Consider the following 20,937-nt stretch of genomic DNA (forward strand, 5'->3'; position numbering starts at 1 on the left):
TGCATAATGCTCGGTAAGTATTTATAGTTTTTGGTAATAGTAGTGGGTACGCGTGCACCGTTTTCCCTATACAAATATCTTCTGTTTTCTCTTCTAAATAATATTTAAAAAATTAGAATAATAAAAATTTTCAAATATGACGAAGTTTCGCCAATTTTTATTATTGCAATGAAACATTCAACAAACAATTTTGATGAATATAAAAAAGAAATGAAAGATAGAAGGACATATCCAAAGGCCTTGTATTATTAAAAAAAAAAACAAACAAATCAAATCAGTTGTTGAAGAGAAAACAGGGGAAAGCGAAATGACGAATTCGGTTATTTTTCATAGGTATTTATCAAATAGGAGTGACAACGACAGATTTGCAAAATATCTATTCTTCAAAAGCCCCTACCACCGCATTTCCCCTTAATAAAGTTGTGATTACTTTCTCTGTGGTCGCCAACTTATCGAAGTTAGGAAATACGATAGTACTTTTTCTTTACTAAGTATATTATATTTCTAATATAAATGTTTATTCATAAACAAATAAGTATTGTCTTAAACTCTCAAGTATCGCTGAATAAGAATTGCTGAGTTTGTCTCAAAATTCGTTGATTAAAAAATATATATTCTTAAATGCGCATTTCTTGAAATTGGCTTATTAATAGTTTTGGAACCAAATATTCTGTTTTTTTTTTTACCATATTAATTTAGATTTTTCGGAATAATTCATTTATTTAATAGAATACTACGTGTATTCCTTTTATTATTACTACTTATTTGAATGAATAGGGTTTACATATGCATTCCTAGTATTTGTGTTATGGATTAAGCACCTTTTTTTCCTGCGGAGCAAAATCTAGTTTCATACGATTTCAGTTAGATTTCCATTTCGCGTTCTGAATTAAAATAGTTCAAAAATGTTTATAAAACATCTCATCATTTATCGTATATATTTTGAAATAAAATACTGAGATTGCTATTAAATGTTCACTATTTTTATTTGGCGGACTAGAATTTGACGAGCTGTATGCTTGTTTGCCACCTTTGTGACACAGCTCGTCTCATGGTAAACGGTCACTGTAACGTATAGATGCTTGCTACACTAGGGATGTCACGTGCGCGTTGCTGACTCTGATGAAACCTTAATATATTCTGTTTAAAGAATGTACTTGTTACAAAAATTTTTTATCAACCCTTAATTGTCCGCTGCTGAAGGTTTAAATATGTATTAATAACTAATTTATTAATAAATAATTAATATCAACAGGTGGAATGGGAAGAGCCAGCGTCGTTCTGGCTAGGCCCTCGTGCTGCAGACTTGATACATTTAGGTGCCAAATTCGCGCCTTGCATGAGGAGGGACGCGAGGATAGCTCGTGCGATCGCCGCCCTTGCAAGAAGAGAGCGAGACACGGCTTGTTGCATACGAAATGATGACTCAGGTTGTGTGCAGTCCTCGAAGGCGGATTGTTCGGTGAGTTTAATCGAATATATTTTATATCAGCTATTGCCCTCGTAGATCAGTACATAAAGGTTAGTAATCAGTAATAAATGGAATGTGGGTTTGTTTCTTAGCGCCCTATCAGTTGTCACGAAATCGATTGTCTCGAAATGATGAAATTTCATAATTTGATTTGATATACATAGAATTTAAGGTAGAGAAAGTTGATGGCTAGTTCTGTCTTATGTGAAAATTAGTCTATGAATAATTTTAAAAGAAGAAAAAAATAGCGCAATATGAGAGAAGGTCATACAGATATTACAAAAATTAATTTGATTGAAACTGATTACAAAAATAGGGTAACTGCCTTAATAAAGTGTAATAAGTGAAGATCCTCCTGAAGGATCTATTTTAGTTTTCAATTATTATAAGAACAAAGAGAAATTGTAAGAGAAAGGTACACAGACGAATTGGAATCAAACCAAAATTATATCTTAGAGATGTTAAGTGGACGCTGTATTTATTATATTTGTCGTCTATTTGATATTTTTATTTTAATTTTATTCAAGTTTTGTTTTAATTCTGTTCCTCTTTTGGATTTGGAAAGGCAAAAGGACTAAACCTATACAGCCGTTGCCTTTAGCTAATTTCAAGTATTAAAATTTTTTACTTCATGTTAAAAGTCACTATTTAATTTTATTCTTATGGCTTTTCTTGCAAAATAATTTTTATATTTTTACACGCTAAACACAGATAAGAGGATTAATAACAAAAGTGAGTATTATATATTACAATAAAGATGAGTGTATTTATCTTATAATATGGACGTAATAATTTTTTTATTTTTTTTTCATAGAACACAATAGAAACGTGGAAGAAATGGTCAACGGGTAATGGGCCCGGAGGTCGGATATCAGGGTCAGTTTGTGGATTAGATCCCAAGTAAGTACTTATGTACTCGCCGATATATTAAAGTAATAATAATACCTATATTTTTTTGTGAGCATGTATATTTTTGAGGAGATTTGGTCTAAGTGAATATGGTAATTATAAAATACGTAAATGTTTCAAATTATTCGGTCGTTTTAGAAAACGGCCGAATCAATTTATCATAATCATAATAAGTCACAGTAAGAACTATAATTTTCATTAACTTAAAGGAGAAAATTATCAGTTGATATCAATGAATGAAAACTCTTTATTGTTATTAAAGAAAGATATATTTATATAAAATACGTATATAATATATAAAAATATAAACTATAAATCAGCATTGCGAGATAAAGAAACAAAAAATTATTATATTTTTTATGTATGTGTTTTCAAAAATTTATTAATTGTGATGAATTTTATTTACAATAAAATATATTGAAAGTAAACGTATTTATCATCCACATATCGAAACATAAAAAATTGTAACGAGTTCTGTGAAAACATAGTCATTTGTAATGAGAATATGCTTTCTATATTAATCAAAATAAATTTCTATGAAATAGATTAATTATTTAGAAGTATTTTAAATCGTATAAAATTATGATTTGAACGTTTATACATTTAATGTATGGGTCTAATTTAATTATACAAGTCGCTGCTTAATTTAATTTGTACAAGCATTTTCCTGTCAACATCAAACCCTACTTCAATTTAATTGCGCTTTTTCTACGTTATCTGTTTTTCATAATAATATATATATATATATACACCAATTGCCAAAGAACAATTATTATTAATAAAAAACAATAATAATCCTATACCTAAAATACAATTACCAGAGACTTGTGAAAGTCGCCTTGTTTTTCTTTGGTTGAAAATGAAATAGTGACCCCGCCTGTGCTATCGCAATAAACTAGCAGAAAAAGTGAGTGATGATAGATGAAAGTGAAACCAGGCTAGTCGGACAATTGTGATGAAAAAACACAAAAGTCATTAAATAATATTAACATTATATGTTTTAATAATTTAATTATATAATATTACATTACTAATAACTAAATATTGTTATTTATTTAACTATCTCTAGTAGTAATATTAAATGACTTTAGCATTTGTATTGTAAGGTTTACAGTGATGTTACTTGAGATTTATAATGATTTTCTTTTTTCTAGATTTTGTGAAGCGCCGCGTTCAATAGCGCCCCACGAGTGGCCCGATGACATAACAAAATGGCCGATATGCCGTAAGTCCGTGTTGGACGGGTCGGCAGCGGCAGGGCGTGCGGGCCACGCCGCCGAACACATGGCTTGTGAGGTCATCGGCCACCCGTGCTGTATAGGCATTCATGGGAAATGCGTCATAACTACTAGGGAACACTGCGATTTTGTTAAGGGTTACTTTCATGAAGAGGCCTCCTTGTGTTCACAGGTACGTTTGTCAAAATTTTTTTTCCAGTTATTTTTATTTATTCTATTATTAACACATTGTTGGGCAAAATTCCCTTTTGTCTTCTTCTAAAACTAACTGCTCTGTACCACCTTGAACTAATTCCTCTTAAACGTTGTTACGGGTTGATTTTGCAAAAAAAAAAAAAAAAAACACCAGCCATTGATTTAAATTGATATAAGAATTGCCTGATAGCTTTTAATAAATTACAACTTAAATCTATATATATTACATCTTATATTACACTATGAACAATTTTGGACACCAAAAGAGAGAGACGGTTATATTTAGGGATATTTAGTGCGTAATTTCAGGATTTGATCAAGGGCGTTTCTTTAAACTACTACGATGTAGATACGCTGTTACTAACTATGACAATATGTGTTCCAAAATGTGTTACCCACCTGTATATAATTACATGAAACCATTTAAGATTGTAGAATTATTTTATAATTAATTTAATATTTGCCGATAATATTTAATTACTATTTCTGTTCATTAGTATTATAGTAATGAAACTCAATTAGGTGAGTTTAAACCACATAAGAACTCTCTTTATTATACCTCTAAAAATACGCCGTTTCCTGTGACGAATCATATTCTCCCTACAATTCTTTGGCCGACCTAAATTTTATTTATTATTCAACTACTCCGCAACTACATTACATTGCCAGATGAATGCGTACGGGGTGGATAGATTTTATTTATTTATTTATTTATTTAGGTTTACCAACAATTGTTTCCACAAAATAATGTAAATATATATACAATTATGGAGCTTAGAACTAAGTGTAACAATTTTTTATAGGCAAACACGTCATATATTAATATATAACAATTAGAAATATATATAGCCCTTATGCACAACTTTTTGGGTCGGTCTCGATGACGCCGTTTCTCTGTAGAGGAGACCTTTGTCCATCTATCGGGATCTATACTATAGTCACATATTATATACAACATATTCATTTCGAATCTCATTGTCTCAAGTCTGGCTGACCTCTGGCTTACGTTTATAATACTAGTTTGGGAATGAAGTATGTAACGAAACCTAATTTACACTCTATTCCCAAATATATATATATATATATATATATATATATTTATATATACATTCCATTGTTTCTGCCTACCCTAATGGGAGACAGACGTGACAGATATGTATGTATGTATATATATATATATATATATATATATATATATATATATATATATATATATCCAATCTATTTGTCCAATAGAGCAGGCACCCGTATCAAATAGCGATTAATAACTGAGCTTACCAAACCAAAAAAAAAAATGTAACTATAGGGAAAAAAAAAATAAGTAACATGTTTATACATAAATATGTGTGTCGCTTTAACATTTCCGTAACTGTCAATAGTTGCGGGTTCGATTCCTAAATTACATAAATATTTATATTAATGAATATTAATTTTTTTATTAATTAGTACATGTATGTGGAAAATGCCACGTAATGCTAATAGGATCCTCTAACTGTCAACCCTAGAGATATCTTCCATTGTGTGATATATTAAGGCAATTTATTGTTGTACTTCGTTAAATAAATAATACAATTATCGTGTTTAAATTTTCAGAATATTTTGTGAAGATTTCTAAATAAATGATTAATTAGTTACCAATTTAAGATTTACAACTGCCAGATTAAACATTTCAAAATATTAAAAATTAATAATAATTTAATATTCAGAAGATAGATGAAGATAGTTTACAACGTGATAAAAATGAATGGAAAGCAAAAGTAGAAAGAATTAACGCTAAAATAGAGGAAGTTAAGAATGATATAAAAGCATAAAAAAGCTATTTATGAAGTTACTTAGCCTATTTCAGAGGTCAAATGCTTTGTTTGGTCGCATTCTGTGATGTTTGCGGAAATTTTCTTTTTTTTTATAATGATCACTTTTCCGTGTATTCTTTATCTACGATGCGGGGTAGACACTCGTGAAAGAGAAGCAATAGTACCGCTAGTTATGTTTGGGTTTGATGTAATAAATTTTGATTGTCCGAATATACTGTATTTTTTAAAAAGTATTTTCATACTGTATTTTTGTAAAAGTATCTTCTTAACTAAATATTTAAAATTCAAAACTAAATAATATATCAAACCGCTTGGCTATTAGTAGGCACGTTTCCTTTATGAGAAAAGACGCGTACTCCGTATCCAGTAATGGGATGTCATTAATGAAATGTTATAGAATATATTTTTTTAATATTTATCTTCCATAAGGTGCTTAAAATAATTTACATATGTTCTGACTTATCCTGGTGGTGTAGCAGTTTAACATACTGCGTCATCTTCCGAGGGTCGCGGGTTTAATATAAAAATTTGTATTCATGAGTAGGTATATATATATATATATATATATATATATATATATATATATATATATATATATATATATATATATATTTCTGTTTATATTGGTTCGGATGTATGTTTGTATTACTGTGTGTAACATGTATGTATTTACAAAAGAAAAGTATATAAATATGTCTATTAGTTGTCTAGTATCTATAGTTGGGAGAAAGGGATTATTAGTAAGGGAAATCTAGAAGCTCCATTTCATTTCGACCTGTACGTAGTTCCTTCTGAAAATCATTGTGGTTAATTCTTATTAAATTCATCACTATTATATCTCACTGGTGAGCACCAGCGTATATCGATAGCGCTGGCGGGGCTAGCATTCCTTTATCCCTCATTAAAAAAAATCCATAGTGCATGCTTTGCTAACTTCGGGACTAGATGACTCTCTGTAATGTATTCTGTAGTATTTATTTATTTATTTTTTATTTTCAGGTATCTTGTCTTGACGATGTATGTGGCATGTTTCCGTTCATGCGGAGACGTCGTCCAGACCAGCTGTACCGTGCACTGACGTCACTCTTCGTCCACGCCGGTCTCCTGCATTTAGCCATGACGCTGGCACTACAGTGGCTCTTCATGAGAGATTTAGAAAAAATGGCTGGTCCTGTTAGAATAGCGTTGATCTACCTGGGCAGTGGTTTCGCTGGGAATATGGCCTCGGCTATTTTTGAACCATATAGAGCGGAGGTAATATTTTTGTTTATAATCAGGTACATAGCTAATTCGGAGAGATATAAATATTTGAACAGATTATATGTCGTAGTTTGTATGTGAATGAGGATGAAACATATTTTATATATTAGAACAGAATGTGGTAACAAATGTGTGCACAGATATTTGTATTAAATTTTATTTAAATCTGTCCAATCTAAATATAAAATGATATTATTGTAGATACAAATACTATTATAACAACTAGCTTTTACCGGCTACAACATATTCGTCTGACCGATGTATGATGACTATCAGGTATAGGTATAGATACCTCTGCTCATTTTTTTTTTTTTTTTTTCTGAATGTGTTTGCTGTTGGCCGTGTGTGGCCTTTACATCTTCACCCGGACGCGAATGCATCGAGAGCTGATGGCACTCCAAGCCCGCGAGAGCGGAGCGACATAGTGTCGACTCTTTCTTATGGACTGCGGTGTGTGTGTGCGCCTAAGGGCGCCAGAGTGGCTCGGCCTCGGCTTAGGCCACCATAATTGTGCCCCCGTCGAGGGACGGCGAAGGGTCGGTACGTCAAAATTTGAGATTGCGACGCGGTATGTTATGCGCTCGGGCGCAAACCGATCGCGCGCGGACCGTGTGTCGCGAGGGTTCTTCGTCCCCCGCCGGCGGGGGCGGTGTGTGCGAGGTGTGGGTGTGTTGGTAGGGGCTCTTGTCGCGGGTTCCGCGGTAGGTAGGGAGGGAGACGCGGTTGCCGTCGTAGTTGGATCATCGGGGTCCAAGAGTGCGTGCCTCGGGCGACGACGTTTTGGAGCGACGTTCTCTATGGGGGTTTATATTTGACCGCTCTTACTATGAGCGGATTTGAATGGGACTCAACTGAGGCAAAGTAGCGTCGAGACGCTTGCTTCATAAATTGCCTTATAGTGGGTATTTTGAGGTCGCGGTGTAGATCCACGTTGCGCACTTTCCTCGGGGCGCCCGTGGCCCGTCGCAGAAATTTATTTTGCACCACCTGAAGGGGGTGAAGTAATATCAGGAAGGCATGGGCGAAGACGACATATCGTACGTCATCACCGGTCTTATACATGCTTTATAGAGCGTCAGCTTTGCGTTAAGCGACAATTGGCTGCGCTTGTATATATAAAGGGATGGAGGCGTCCCAGTATAAAATTGGCCAGGCCTCGGACGCGTTATAGATAGATATATAACTCAAGAATCTAGTGTCACGCCTAGGTATTTGGCTTCGTTCGTCCAGGGGAATTTCTTGCCAAAAACTGAATAGAGGCGGGAAGGGATGGTTTTCGTTTTGGCCGTGAAAAGCACGGCGGCGCTTTTATCTGGGTTGACTTCGATGCGCCATTTTCTGAACCGCTTTAGGCCAGCTCGTCCACCGCCCGTTGAAGCCTGTTGGCTGCACAGGCGGCCGACAATGCTGTCCACATTTATAGGGCTGTATCATCAGCAAAGAGGGCGATTTGCACTCGGGGCTGACGCGGGATGTCGTTGGTGTACAACGAGAAGAGGTGGGGAGAGGACAGCGCCTTGAGGGACGCCGGATTCAAATCGGTCGTATCGCTGGAACGGATTCCATTGACGCGATAGCGATATGACCTATTGGACAAGAAGGCTCGTATGATGTGCACGAGCCTGTCTGGCACTCCCATCTTGTGCAGTTTGAAAATCAATTGCTGTGCCAGACTTTGTCAAAGGTTCGCTACGTCGAGAAACAGGGCACATGTGACCCAAATGGATTTCAGGTGTCGGGCGTTGAGGACGTGTTCTACTACACGATGTACTTGATGAACAGCTGAGTGCTTGGCTCTAAAGCCGAACTGCTCATCGATCAGGATTTTGGACTGTAGCCAGTCTTTCAGGCGTGCGAGTATTAAAGTCGATTGTTCATACAGCTTCCCCAGCGAGCTTTTAGGAGACTGATGGGGCGAAAACTGGTGGGAATGGGACTTATCTTTCCCAGGTTTTACGACATCGGCTTCTTTCCAAGCATCTGGAAAGATGGCATTGGTAATTGCCGCATTGAAGATCGCTACTAGAAGTAGCAGAATGGTTTCTGGCATACTCTTAAGGAGTCTGTTAGAGATACCGTCGGCACCGGGTGCCTTTCGGTTGGGGGTTCCTTTGATGAGTGTTCGCACCTCATCCAGTGTAACGGGGGGGAGTGACTCTACTGGAGGGATCGACGGATTCACTCCACCTCGGATTCTACCTTCTCTAGATGATCATCGGGCACCGGAAGGGTACTTCGGCATGCATTGGGCCTCTAGGCTGTCTGCTAGGCATTCAGCCTTTTCTTCATCAAATAAGGCCGGACTGTTGTTTGTTCGGACTAAGGGCGGAAGGTCGGAGTAACACTGGTCTGTTTTGAGGGTTTTGGCTACTCGTCAGTACGCGGTATGGCAGGGGGTGAGTTCTTTGGTGAACTTATCCCATCTGTCTCGTAAAAAAAAAAAAAAAAAAAAACTCTTTACTTCGCGCTGTAAATCTCGCAGGCGGGTTCGGTTCTCTTCTGAGGGATAGCGGTCATACGCTCGTGTGGCTGCATTTTGGCGCAGCAGACAATACATCATCAGGCAGGTTCCATCTACGGTCGCCCGTATCCGGAACCTCCCGAGGAGCAGTCCTTGACTGCCGACTGCAGGTGCTCTGTTAGCGCGTCAATGGCTGTAGTCGTCTCCTCGATAGATTCGACTACGTCCGGGATGCGGTCCAGTACCGGAGAGTTAGTCGACTCGAGGACTTTCTCGAGCCGGCTCCAGTCCGTGACCGTTTTAAATTGAGGCGCCCCGTCTGCAGGTGGGCCTAGCGAGAATGTGACGGGGCGGTGGTCGGAGATGAGTTCGGCATGGACCTCCATAGAACTCAGCCTTAAGGCTACGTTCTTTAGTAGGGCCATGTCGAGGATGGAGGGCTGATGAGCAGTGTTTGCCGGATAGTGCGTGAAGTGCACTGGGGAAGGAGGTCGAAACCCATGGAGAGCGAAAGGCGTTCCAGGGTGAGACCGTTTTACGGATAAGCACAGCTCCAAAGGCTGTGCTTGCAATTTAGATCTCCGGCAATAATTACCGAATCCCCCAGGTCCATGAGAGCTTGGAGGTCGGCCCGGAGTAGCTTTTTGGAGGGAGAGAGATATGCCGATGCTATATAGATCGGTCGGTGGTCTGTCATCGCGAGGAGGCACATCGAGGCTTCCATGTTTACGAGCGGAGGCGTGTCGATCGGAATGCACTGAAGGGACCTTCGGTAATAAATTAACGTACCGCCGCCGCGACTGATGCGGTCATTGCGTACGATATTGTAATTTGCGATTCTTGGACCGCAAATATATATATATATATATATATATATATATATATATATATATACGGTTATATAACTCACGGACTTCGTCTCTTTGCCCTTGTAGTCCGTTAGCGTTGAAAAACGCTAACTTAACGGACCGAGGTATATATATATATATATATATATATATATATATATATATATATATATATATATATATATATATATATATATCGCCGATGTGCTCGCAGACGGCTGCGAGTCTTTCTTGTGGGTCGTTGACTGACCTTAATTTGGAGGCCAGGGCCGTAATCTCGCCAGCGTCGATGGAGCTGGCGAGTTTCGCTACCAGTGCGAAGTCGGCTGCGAAGCTTGAATATGTTCGTTCCAGTTTGCGGGGCGGGGCGCGGAGGAGCGGGCGATGCCACAATCTTGGCAAGCGTGGGAGCGGTTGCAGATGGCATGGTGGGTGAGGGGGTCGCCTTGACGACCGGAGGTCGCACCCAAGCATTTTTTGGCGGGGGAGGTGGTGCAGCTGAGGGCTGCGGGATAGTAGGGGGCGCGGGGCGTGCTGCGCGGGGTGTGTGATTTGTGGCTTTTGCGGAGGCCTTGTTTTGGCCGGGACGGGGAGCGCGGGGACATCCGCGGTAGTTAGCTGTGTGGCCCTGTGTGCCACAGAGTACACATAAGGTGGGGTTAGGTGCCACTCACGCGAGTGCATTGCTTGGTGCCGTGGTCTCCCAGGCACTTGACGCAACATTCGCGCGCGTAGCAGTTTAAAAATTGCCCATAATTTTGGCAGCGGTGGCACTGCCCGGGGTAAGTCCGCTTATTTGGCGGTTCTACTGATAGGCCTGAGATCAGGCAGACACTTCGGATGTTGAAGATAGATTTCCCCTCTGGGGAGAGATCTAGTACCACTAGTACCATGTCTAGTGGCGTTTTGGACCTGCTGCGGTACATCATGTGTACCTCGTGGACGGGGTAGTTTTGTGAGCGGATATCTGCGAGGATGTCCTGGCAGTCCAGCTCCTCAGGGACGCCGCGTATTACTACGCGCAGTCGTTTCTCCTCCTCGAGGGCATAAGTGTGGTAACCCACACTGTTTGTCCTGAGGAAGGAAGTTAACTGGCGATGATCCGCCGATGTGGGAACCACTACTCTGATTCCTAGTGAGGTTACCCTTGCATGGGTAAAGGATATGCGCTTTTCCTTAAATATTTGACACCCTGTTCCAGGCTGTCTTGTCCTGGATGATTATAGGAGGAGGAGGCCTCACTTTCCCCGCGTGATCGCGGTCGGTTTTATCGGCGTTAGCCGGAACGGGTGCGCCATCGTTGGCCCGTTGGGTTTTAGGCGGGGGAAGATCGCGCGCCCGCTTCGCGCGTTTGGTGCGCTTGGCACCCACAATTTGAAATTCCTCTTCCGAGGAGGAGGCAGTGTCGGAGGAGTCGCCTGTTTCGGCGACGACGTTGGGAATCTAGCTCCATTTCCGTTTCAGAGGAGGGGCGGTTGGGAGCAATTGAGGGGACATCGGTTTGGGGTACTGTCACTAGGTGGTCCCCGGGGGAAGGTGGGTTTGAGGACAGCTCGTCGTTGGCCTCCTGAATCTATAGCCGGCGAGCAGGGGCGTCGTCATGTATCACATGTGCGCCCCTGCGCTCATCGAAAAATGCCTTTAAGAGGCCAGGACATTTGGCCTTTAAAAAGGCCACGAATTGTGGAATGTCATCCTGGGACAGCGACATGTTGTCCCAGGAAACACTCCTCTTATAAATTAGCAATGCACCCGACTCTTAAGTCGGGTGCCACTACCTCAAATAATTTAAATTTATAATACGGACAATGCGCTACTATAAAAGTGGACACAAAAAATAAGCCGCTACAAGCCGCGTATATAAGGGCCTGTTGGGACCTGTCCAGGTATGAGTCGCCCTTTATACAAGGATTAGTCACCGGCCGGGCGACGGTTACCCGGCCGCTTTGTGTACAGTTAACCGCCCCGCCGAGTACGGCGGGGGGGGGGGGTGTGTGCCTATTGTTAATGTAACAATGGAATGTAGTCACCGGAGTGACTTGTGTACCTGTTGCCGATACTTGGCCGGGGTGTCGAAGGCGGCGCGGGTCGCCGGGGAGGAGAGTGCTGGTCTCTGGCACCGGCTCCTGGAGCTGGTGCGCTGCGCTTATGGCGCAGTACACCACCCTAACATTTTGTTAGTCCGATGCACTAGAGTTCACAAGATACACAATTGTCACTTGTAACTGTTCACATGCACTCACTGCACTCGCGACGCGACGAGGTGGCAGCGCGTGCCATGTACGCGAACGGACGGCCGTTAAAAAGCGCGCGAAACTAAGGCGACGAACGAGAACCTCGTGCCCAAGTTGTTCTCTACTTTTCTTCGTGTCCGACGTGTTTGCGTATCCGCTGACTCCGTGCAACAAGGCAGCGCTACACAACGGAGTATTGATGCCAGTAGTGACGCGTGCGTCACCAAAGGCTATCGAATGAGCAATACCTCTGCTCACTACAGGTCACTTCTTATATCTTTCTCCGTGTTGGGCATTGTTGAGATTATTTTCATTCTATTCTATATTACTTACCCATTTTCATAATTTTATCTATCCCATATTTATCATTATCTTATGTATTATATCTATATACTAATATAATTATACACAACATTTTGTGCACACATGTGTCCGAGAGTCACGTATTTAGGGCCTATTGAAAATCAGCGTCGTAGCTTCAGATATGAAACTGCGATATATGCTGAGTTGGAGTCCTTTACACAAACATTGCAATTAGAATTATGATTTAGTATCAAATACATATTTATAAGGTTTCATATTTATGACATTAGTAACATAAAAATGTTACTCTATATTAATGTTAGATTGAATTTTGTATCAATCATAAAAATTTAATATTAAATATATGTATGTAATCTGTTACGACGGAAAAATAATTATTGAATTTTATTTTATATTACAGGTGGGCCCAGCTGGATCACATTTTGGTCTTCTAGCGTGTTTGATAGTAGAAGTAATAGCAGCACGGCACAAGTTGAAACACCCGCAGCGCGCGCTCATGAAAATGCTCTTGATAGCATTAGCGCTATTCTTGGCAGGTTTCCTGCCTTGGATCGACAATTTCGCGCAGGTTTTCGGTTTTATTTTCGGGTTTCTAATCTCATACGCCGTGTTGCCTTTCATATCTGATGAGAGGAAGAAAAGAGACGAGGAGGACGAGAGATATGAGCGGCGGAGGAGGTGCTGGATATTAGGGGTATGTTTAGTGTCAGCGGTGGGAATGATCTGCACGCTGGTGGCTTTGTTCTACGCTGCGCCGGCGTACGAGTGCACGGCGTGTGCGTACTTTACGTGTTTGCCGTTCGCGCCGGACATGTGTGCGTCACAGGACGTGCGCGTGCGGCAGTTGGACGGGGTATGACGGCGCGCGGCCCGGGCGCCCCCGCCGCCGCCGCGTCCCTGCCCCGCGCCCTCCGCGCCCCCTGCGCCGCCCGCCCGCCGCCGCCCGCGCCGAGCCGCCGCCTAGCGCCCCATTGCCACACAGGACACAAGACCTACATAAGTCCGCCTTTACATTTCTGACTTGTACTCATATTAGTAGATTACATAAGTATCGTAAGTACATTAATTGAACGATCAGATTAACGCTAAGTTTAAGTAACTTAGGAGTGTTTATTTTTACAAAAATTACACTTGCGAGATTTACTCTGTAAGTTCTATTTACATAGGTAAGTATTTTGTGTAATAAAATTATAATAAATTTTCTTTTGAAAATACATGTAATTTTTTGCAAATGTAAGCACTCTTGTAACTTATCATTATAATCCATCGATCGTTTAATTAATTTACGATAAGTTAAGTAATGTACTTATGTGAGTAAAGTATATAAATGTAACGTGGTCTAATGCACAGAGTGAAAGTTTTAGCCCACAGATATAAATAAAGATAGAAATGTCTTATATAGAAACAAAGAAAGTAATTACTGTAACGTTTTTCTACTTATTATGGCATTGTTATAATCCGCATTCAATTTTGAAAGTACCACTATTACAGTAATGAAATTATTGGTATTTATTGTCAAAGAATATAACAAAATGTAGTTGAGATCTTATAGACATTTGAGCTTCCTTTAAATAAAAATTGACACGAAAAGTATATGAAGTCGCTACATCTATTTTAACCCATATCTGTGTTTTATCTAAAAGGTATTTGGCATCACAAAAATATGAACAATCCGAATAATCTGTGGGATGCAGCGCTCCTTAGACTGATTTCATAGCCCACAGTACTGTTAATTTTAATAATGTTTCCATTCGACAGATAACTTTCCAAATTGATAACAGGCTAAAAGTTTATACTCTGTACAGAGGTTCTTTGTGCCATCACATACCATTTGCCCAACATCGAAAATTCGGGTAATGCGGCATAAAGTCAGTCGAAAATATTTTATTATTTATTTTAGTAAATATTTTAAGTGGCAATAAAGAATGTGCGATACTCGTAGTGTATAAATTTTTTATTGTCGTCCCTAAAGGAATATTACGTAAATTATTTTTAATAGTTGTTATTTCGATTTTATTTTATTTTTCTAAATTTTTGTCAACAAATCTTGTGCATTAAAATGGGTAACTTGTATCAATATTAAGTCGAGTATCATGTCGAAAATACTGATAAGTCAAATTTGATCTAATTTATTTAGATTTTTTATAATTAACAATAGAATACTTAGAGACAGATTAAAAACTAGACAGATATGCCATTAAGAGTTTTATCGTATAAGTCCATCCAAAGACACTTCTTTAAAAAGACGTTATCTTCAACAAAACACCTATTTTGCTACTCAATTCGACTTTAGTATTCGACTTATTTTAATTACCTGCAATACGTTTCTAATTAATCTTTAGAGACTTTCGTTTCATATTTTTCTATATAAAATGTGTCAAAATTATAATTTTAAAGACGTGTTTATTTTGTTGATATAGTTTTACTATCTTATAAATATTTTAGTAAGGTTTCTACTCGTATCCGAATTCTATGTGTTCGATTTTATTTAGGGACTTAAATCGATACTCAAACTGATCGTTACTAAAATGTGAGAAATGATTCTAAATGAAACTGAATTAAAAAAAATTGCATTTGTACTAAATCGACGGATAATTGTTACTCGCGAACGTGACTAAATATTGTAAATACTTTGTAAATTACACTGTTGATCTTAAGTGAGCCGTGTTTATGTGTGACTATGTTCTAACCTGCGTGAATTTACGGAAACAAAGTTAGAAACAACCTCAAACCAATTTAGTCATTCATTTTTCATGAGACGTATCTTAAAGAAAACTCTATGTTTAATATCCTAATATTATAAAAATTTTATACTCATTTTGACATTTATTTTTTTTTATTCTGTGATTAAAAATCAATAAAGACTATATTGTTCTTTTGTTTTTAGCTTGCCGTATATATTGTGTATGTATATTAATTTTAAATTACCTTTATCAAATTAAATTTTATAGGTATCTGATAGCTGTTTCTACGTTTATCTGCTTTAATAAAATGTCCAGTTGTAGTAAATCGGCGGTGTTATTAATTTGTTTCCGTAATGTTGTCAAAATATACACAATTTAGTATATTACTAAATAATGTAAATAGCATGTTAAAGGATATATTTGATATTTTCATCTATTACTTTCACAGCATATATAAACGAATTCAGTCTAATCTAATAAGCATCACTTTTATAAATTTTTTATTTGGCATTTCACCGAGCAGAAATGTAGTACTTATATATATGATTATGTTAAATTGAAATATAAAGTATTGAAGTAAGGATTATTGCGGTAAAAAATATTAACTACACTTGTTGTCGGGAGTTTCTAGACCAGGTATCGTGGATTTACTAAATTTTGCAAGTAAACATACTTTAGTTAATCTTACTTAGATTATAACATATGAAAGGTTTTTTGATATTAGAGAAATCCCATCTTGTAATTTTACAAATTACTAGTAAGAAATTGTATTTGTTGAATTTAGACGTTTGGTTTGAAAAATAAGAGTACTTGTTTTATTTTTTACTCAGAGTTTAGTTTAGTATAGCGATAATATAAAAAAAAAAGTTTTTAATTTTTTTCTTATACTCCAAGTATTATACTTCTGCTCGGGACTTATATAGTTAATCATGAAGTCTGTGTAGGTTTATATATTATTTTATAAATATATGCTAGTAAATATTTAAAACAATGTAAAGTTAGGAATATTTATTTTAATACTGATACCATATAGGACGATGTGACTGTCTCCCCCATATGCAATGTTATGATTGATACTAGTAATGAATCGTGTATTTCCTTTTAAAATGTACATAATTAATTTTAATAAAGCGATATTGGTGATGATCATAATGATTATGATGTAATGAACAGTTTTTTTCGTCAAGGAGAACGCTAATCGAGAATCGAATGATGTAAATGATAATTTTATACAAATCAAACACAAATTAATTTGTAGATATATTGTAAAAGTTTCTGTAAGTAGCTATATACAAATTCATAACAATGGAAAATGTGTAAACACCTTTACGAAATTGTCGCACATTTATTTTTATATTGTAGTTATATAAGTTTGCTCAGTGGTTCGTTCGCAATAACGTATTAATTATCTGAATTGAAGTTGTTTAATGTAAAGTTGCACAAAGAAATCTCATTCTCTCTTTACTTTCGTAATGGCATTTCTCTCTAATATACGCACATTATGTGTTGTAAAAGCGTTATTAAAGTTTTTCTTTTTGCATAGTTCGATAAAAAATTTATAAATAAATTATCTTTTTAATCCAATAATTCGTTATTTGTTCTAAAGATAATAACGACAAATACTATAATTTAAATCATTCACATTGACAATTAAGATTATACTGGAATTATGGGTTTTAGTACAAAAAATCATGTTTAGGTAACCTCGATAAAGAGTATCTTTGTCATCGAAAAGTGAAATGCTTTTCATATTAGCCTATTGTTTAATTTATTTGTAGATAATCTATAATTTTATTTTGTAAAACGTACCTGAAGAAAACGTAGGCAAAATAATACTCAATGCGAACACCCATCGATTTACTTCGAGTATATATATGAGTATTTCTATTATTATGTAGTTTCTTTTCATTTTAGTTTTAAAACGTAAAAACCTTTCCACTGCAGACAATGTTATTGCAATAGTTGTTACAGAGAACATAAACATTTATTCTATTCTAGTATTATATTATGTTATATATATATATATATATATTCCAATTATTATGTTATGGTTTTTATGATTACATTAGATACTTGTAAAAATAAAGATTTCACAAGTACTATTCTAGTCTAAATACAATTCTCAATGCGTGACAATTATCGTAATTTTATTCATTAATATCTGTTTTTTGGCTTACAATTTCTTTTTCCAATAATCAGTCATCATACTCGAGCTCACTTTTATTATATGCATAACATCTTTTACACAGCTCTTCTTTCCTTTAATTCTTTTCGCTCTCTATGTTTTATTTATAATTGTCAATATTCATACGCAATAATTTCTTTAATTGACTTATTATTATTGACTTATATTGGACTTCCAGTCCTTTTGTATTTTGTATATTTTCAAGAATTTATATATTTGGCTCTAATTGTTTCATCAATAATGCTATAAATGTGGGTGCATAGTATATTAGAAACGAGGAATGTTTGTTTCCAAACGACACTATAACATCATTTTACATAAAGAATAACATTTTTAAAATAGTAGTAAAGAAATTAATAGGTGCAAATATTTCAAATTTCCTGGAATTATTTATTAGAGATTTAATTGCGCAACTAAGCCCAATTTTGTACAGGAGAAAGGATAATAACATTGGGTAAAAGGTTTTAGTTACTATTTTCTTACATTGACATTCGATTCGATGTTGATTTATTTAAAATTAGTTAATTTATTTTTTTGAAAAAATAAACATATTATTGTATAAATTTATCGAATCATTATCGTCACTCGCTGTATGAAAAGGGCTTAATGTGAAACAGATTTAGGAAACCGAATGATTAAATATTGTCTTTTATAAAGCATTGAACACTGCCTAAAGTATTATACTTATTTATAGCCTGTATGTTTTAGTTACTACATTTTAGTATTTTTGTAGTCTTCATTTGTGTGTTGTATCATAAAAAAACTTATTGTATGTATATATTTCAATCGTTTCTCTAAGTAATGTACATACTGATAACATAATAACAAAATTTTGTTACATATTATATTATAATTCGTCTCTTGATTCGAATACTTTTCTAAATAAATTTTATTTCATATATTTATTTTTATTTTCAGAAAATTTATTCATGTAAATGTCTATAGAAACTTAGTGTAGACTAAGTCTAATAAAAATTTAAGTATTAAAAATAGTTTTATATACTTGTTTCTATTTGTACAATGGACACGCGCTATTATCTATTCGCATATTTAAGAAAAAGGTGCATATGTAGTTTCAGTCATATTTTTTAACTTAAAAGCACCACTCACATTCTGGGGTGGGCACCAGACCTTTCTTGCCCTCCCTTAAATATGATTATGTTATTATCATCGCGTGTCTAATTTTTACCATTATTTTTTGTATTGAATTTAAAAGTGACAAATATTTATTTCATAAACTGTACTTTATATAGGTATGTTGCTTGACTGTACCGCAATCTTATTGACATTGTTATTTAAAATTTAGATATTATTTTACAATTGTCATTCATATGTCTATTCTTGAAACAAATTATAACTGAAATATCTGTATGTTATCAATATGTTACATTATATTCGAAACGATTGGGGCTGTCATTGATACTATCAGGGTTTTTATTCAACTATTCTGTAACTTACTGATTAATAGTATAAGACACGATGCATTGATGCAAGTAAATTAATTCAACATCTAATTTAGAATAAGATTGCGTAAAAATATGATAGTAGTAATGACGAAGCACAAAATGAGTGATGCCGTGTTTCAAATGTGTGAAGTGTTAACCCATAATTGGATGCTAAATAAGCTATCCATTGGCTGGCTCTCGATTATTCCCTCTTTACTCTTACCAGCGTTACATGAAGTGCCCTTGTGGCCGGCGGCCCGGCGGACTGTTTCAGAATTTAACTCTAAGAAAAACTTACATATTGTACATTGTGAACATACACGTATTATTACATTATTTCGTAAGGAAATGGTAAAGTAATCTTATTGTAAACTAGTATTAATCGAACAAGAAACCTTATTATCATAATATCATTGTGTTTTTTTTCCTGTTAAGGATAATGGTGATAATTTTTATATTTAATTTCCACATACTTTTGTAATTCTATGCACTTGCATATAATTTCTTAACAAAATATCTATAGAAAATATATAAAGGCATAAAATAAAGACCGGCAGCACACCTGCAACTTTTCCGGTGTTACTCATGGGCGACAGTAGTCACTTACCATAAGGTGAGCCGCATTCGTTTACCTTCTGTTTCATAGAAATAAAAAAATAAGAAAGGTGGATTAATTCAGCTGGGAAACGAATTAACATTGAAAACTAAAATAAATAACCTCATTTTATATTTGAGGTAAAAAAAAAGTATTGGAATAGACTGGAAATAAAAATAATGGAGTAAACAGAAACATTTGTCAATTATTGTTATTGTGGTAAACGTTAACTGTCGACATTTTCACTGTCCTTCGAATATTTAAGAATAAAATAACTGCGTGTGCTTGGTTATGTTTCAGTCTGAATTACCAATCAGATTGAACTACAGTAATTTCACTAAAATTACAGAGTACGAGCTCATAAAACCTGATTTCTCAGGAATGGTAGCGCGTGATGCTATGGACACATAAGTTGTGTTCTCCGATGTTTATAGTCTTTTTCTTGTCTATAATCATCATTATATAAGCCGTTTACTGAACATCGTTAAACATAGGTACAACATAGGTCTCCCCAAATGGGAGGATTTTGCCAATAGTTGCTACGCTTGGCAGGCGCATTAGCAACCGCATTTAGGATTTAGCGGTCTTTTAAGAGAGACGCTACTGCCCATCTCTCGACCATTAAGTTCGCTTAGTTGCCTCTAGCGCACCCGAGAAAGGAAGGTGTGGCCTATTGTATGCCGAGACCAAACAGCAAACTTTTTGTTTATAGGCGATAGTAACCATTTTTTATCAGATACACCGTCAAGTCATATTTAAGCGAAAGCCACGTAATTAATATAAAATTGCGGGCGCAGCTGTACAGGTAAATAAATACACGACAATACACTAACACAGTATAATAGATAGCTATATTGGGCCCTATATGGTAAAGTAAACAATATTAACAGGTTATGCCGTACAAATATAGGTGTAAACAGAGCTAGTTATGACATTATTTCTTATGTAAACAACCAGGTTATTGATAAGACAATATGAGTTCAAATCAATATTTGCACCGTGTTTCTAGGAAATATGACTAATATGTCCTACCATTTGGAGTACGAAATAGTAATAATTATTTTATATGACTTTTAACTTCAACTTTTTTACTTTAAGAAGAACATTTTTGATTTTTTCTCGAGACTACAGTATAGGGTTTTTAAAAAAGGTTATATTAAGATATCATCAGGGTTGGCAACAAGTATGTGACGCCCCTCCTGTTGCAGGCGCCCATAGAATACAATAACCGTTTACCATAAGACATTGTTAACTGCCTTCGTGGTATAAAAAAG

At 36.4% G+C, this 20,937-nt stretch overlaps 1 protein-coding gene and 1 long non-coding RNA gene across 3 annotated transcripts in view; one reads left to right on the forward strand and one right to left on the reverse strand.

The window, feature by feature from the left end:
* Positions 1–19,478, forward strand: part of LOC113518003 (inactive rhomboid protein 1) — a 196,144-nt gene extending 176,666 nt beyond the window's left edge. The window contains exons 7-12 of one of the 2 annotated variants that reach the window (XM_052903363.1): positions 1,256–1,462; positions 2,183–2,203; positions 2,286–2,371; positions 3,535–3,790; positions 6,627–6,881; positions 13,155–19,478. In XM_052903363.1, the coding sequence (XP_052759323.1) occupies positions 1,256–1,462; positions 2,183–2,203; positions 2,286–2,371; positions 3,535–3,790; positions 6,627–6,881; positions 13,155–13,613 (1,284 nt within the window). In that variant the 3' untranslated portion in view covers positions 13,614–19,478. The remainder of the gene's footprint in view (positions 1–1,255; positions 1,463–2,182; positions 2,204–2,285; positions 2,372–3,534; positions 3,791–6,626; positions 6,882–13,154) is intronic. The other variant, XM_052903364.1, reaches the window with a different exon arrangement.
* The window catches only part of LOC128202574 (uncharacterized), a 124,874-nt gene that overhangs the window by 18,863 nt on the left and 85,074 nt on the right, over positions 1–20,937 (reverse strand). The gene's annotated exons all lie outside the window — the stretch shown is intronic.

The sequence above is a fragment of the Galleria mellonella genome, unplaced genomic scaffold (assembly GCF_026898425.1).
Source record: "Galleria mellonella isolate WM207_F2 unplaced genomic scaffold, CSIRO_AGI_GalMel_v1 utg139, whole genome shotgun sequence".
Classification (NCBI taxonomy): domain Eukaryota; kingdom Metazoa; phylum Arthropoda; class Insecta; order Lepidoptera; family Pyralidae; genus Galleria; species Galleria mellonella.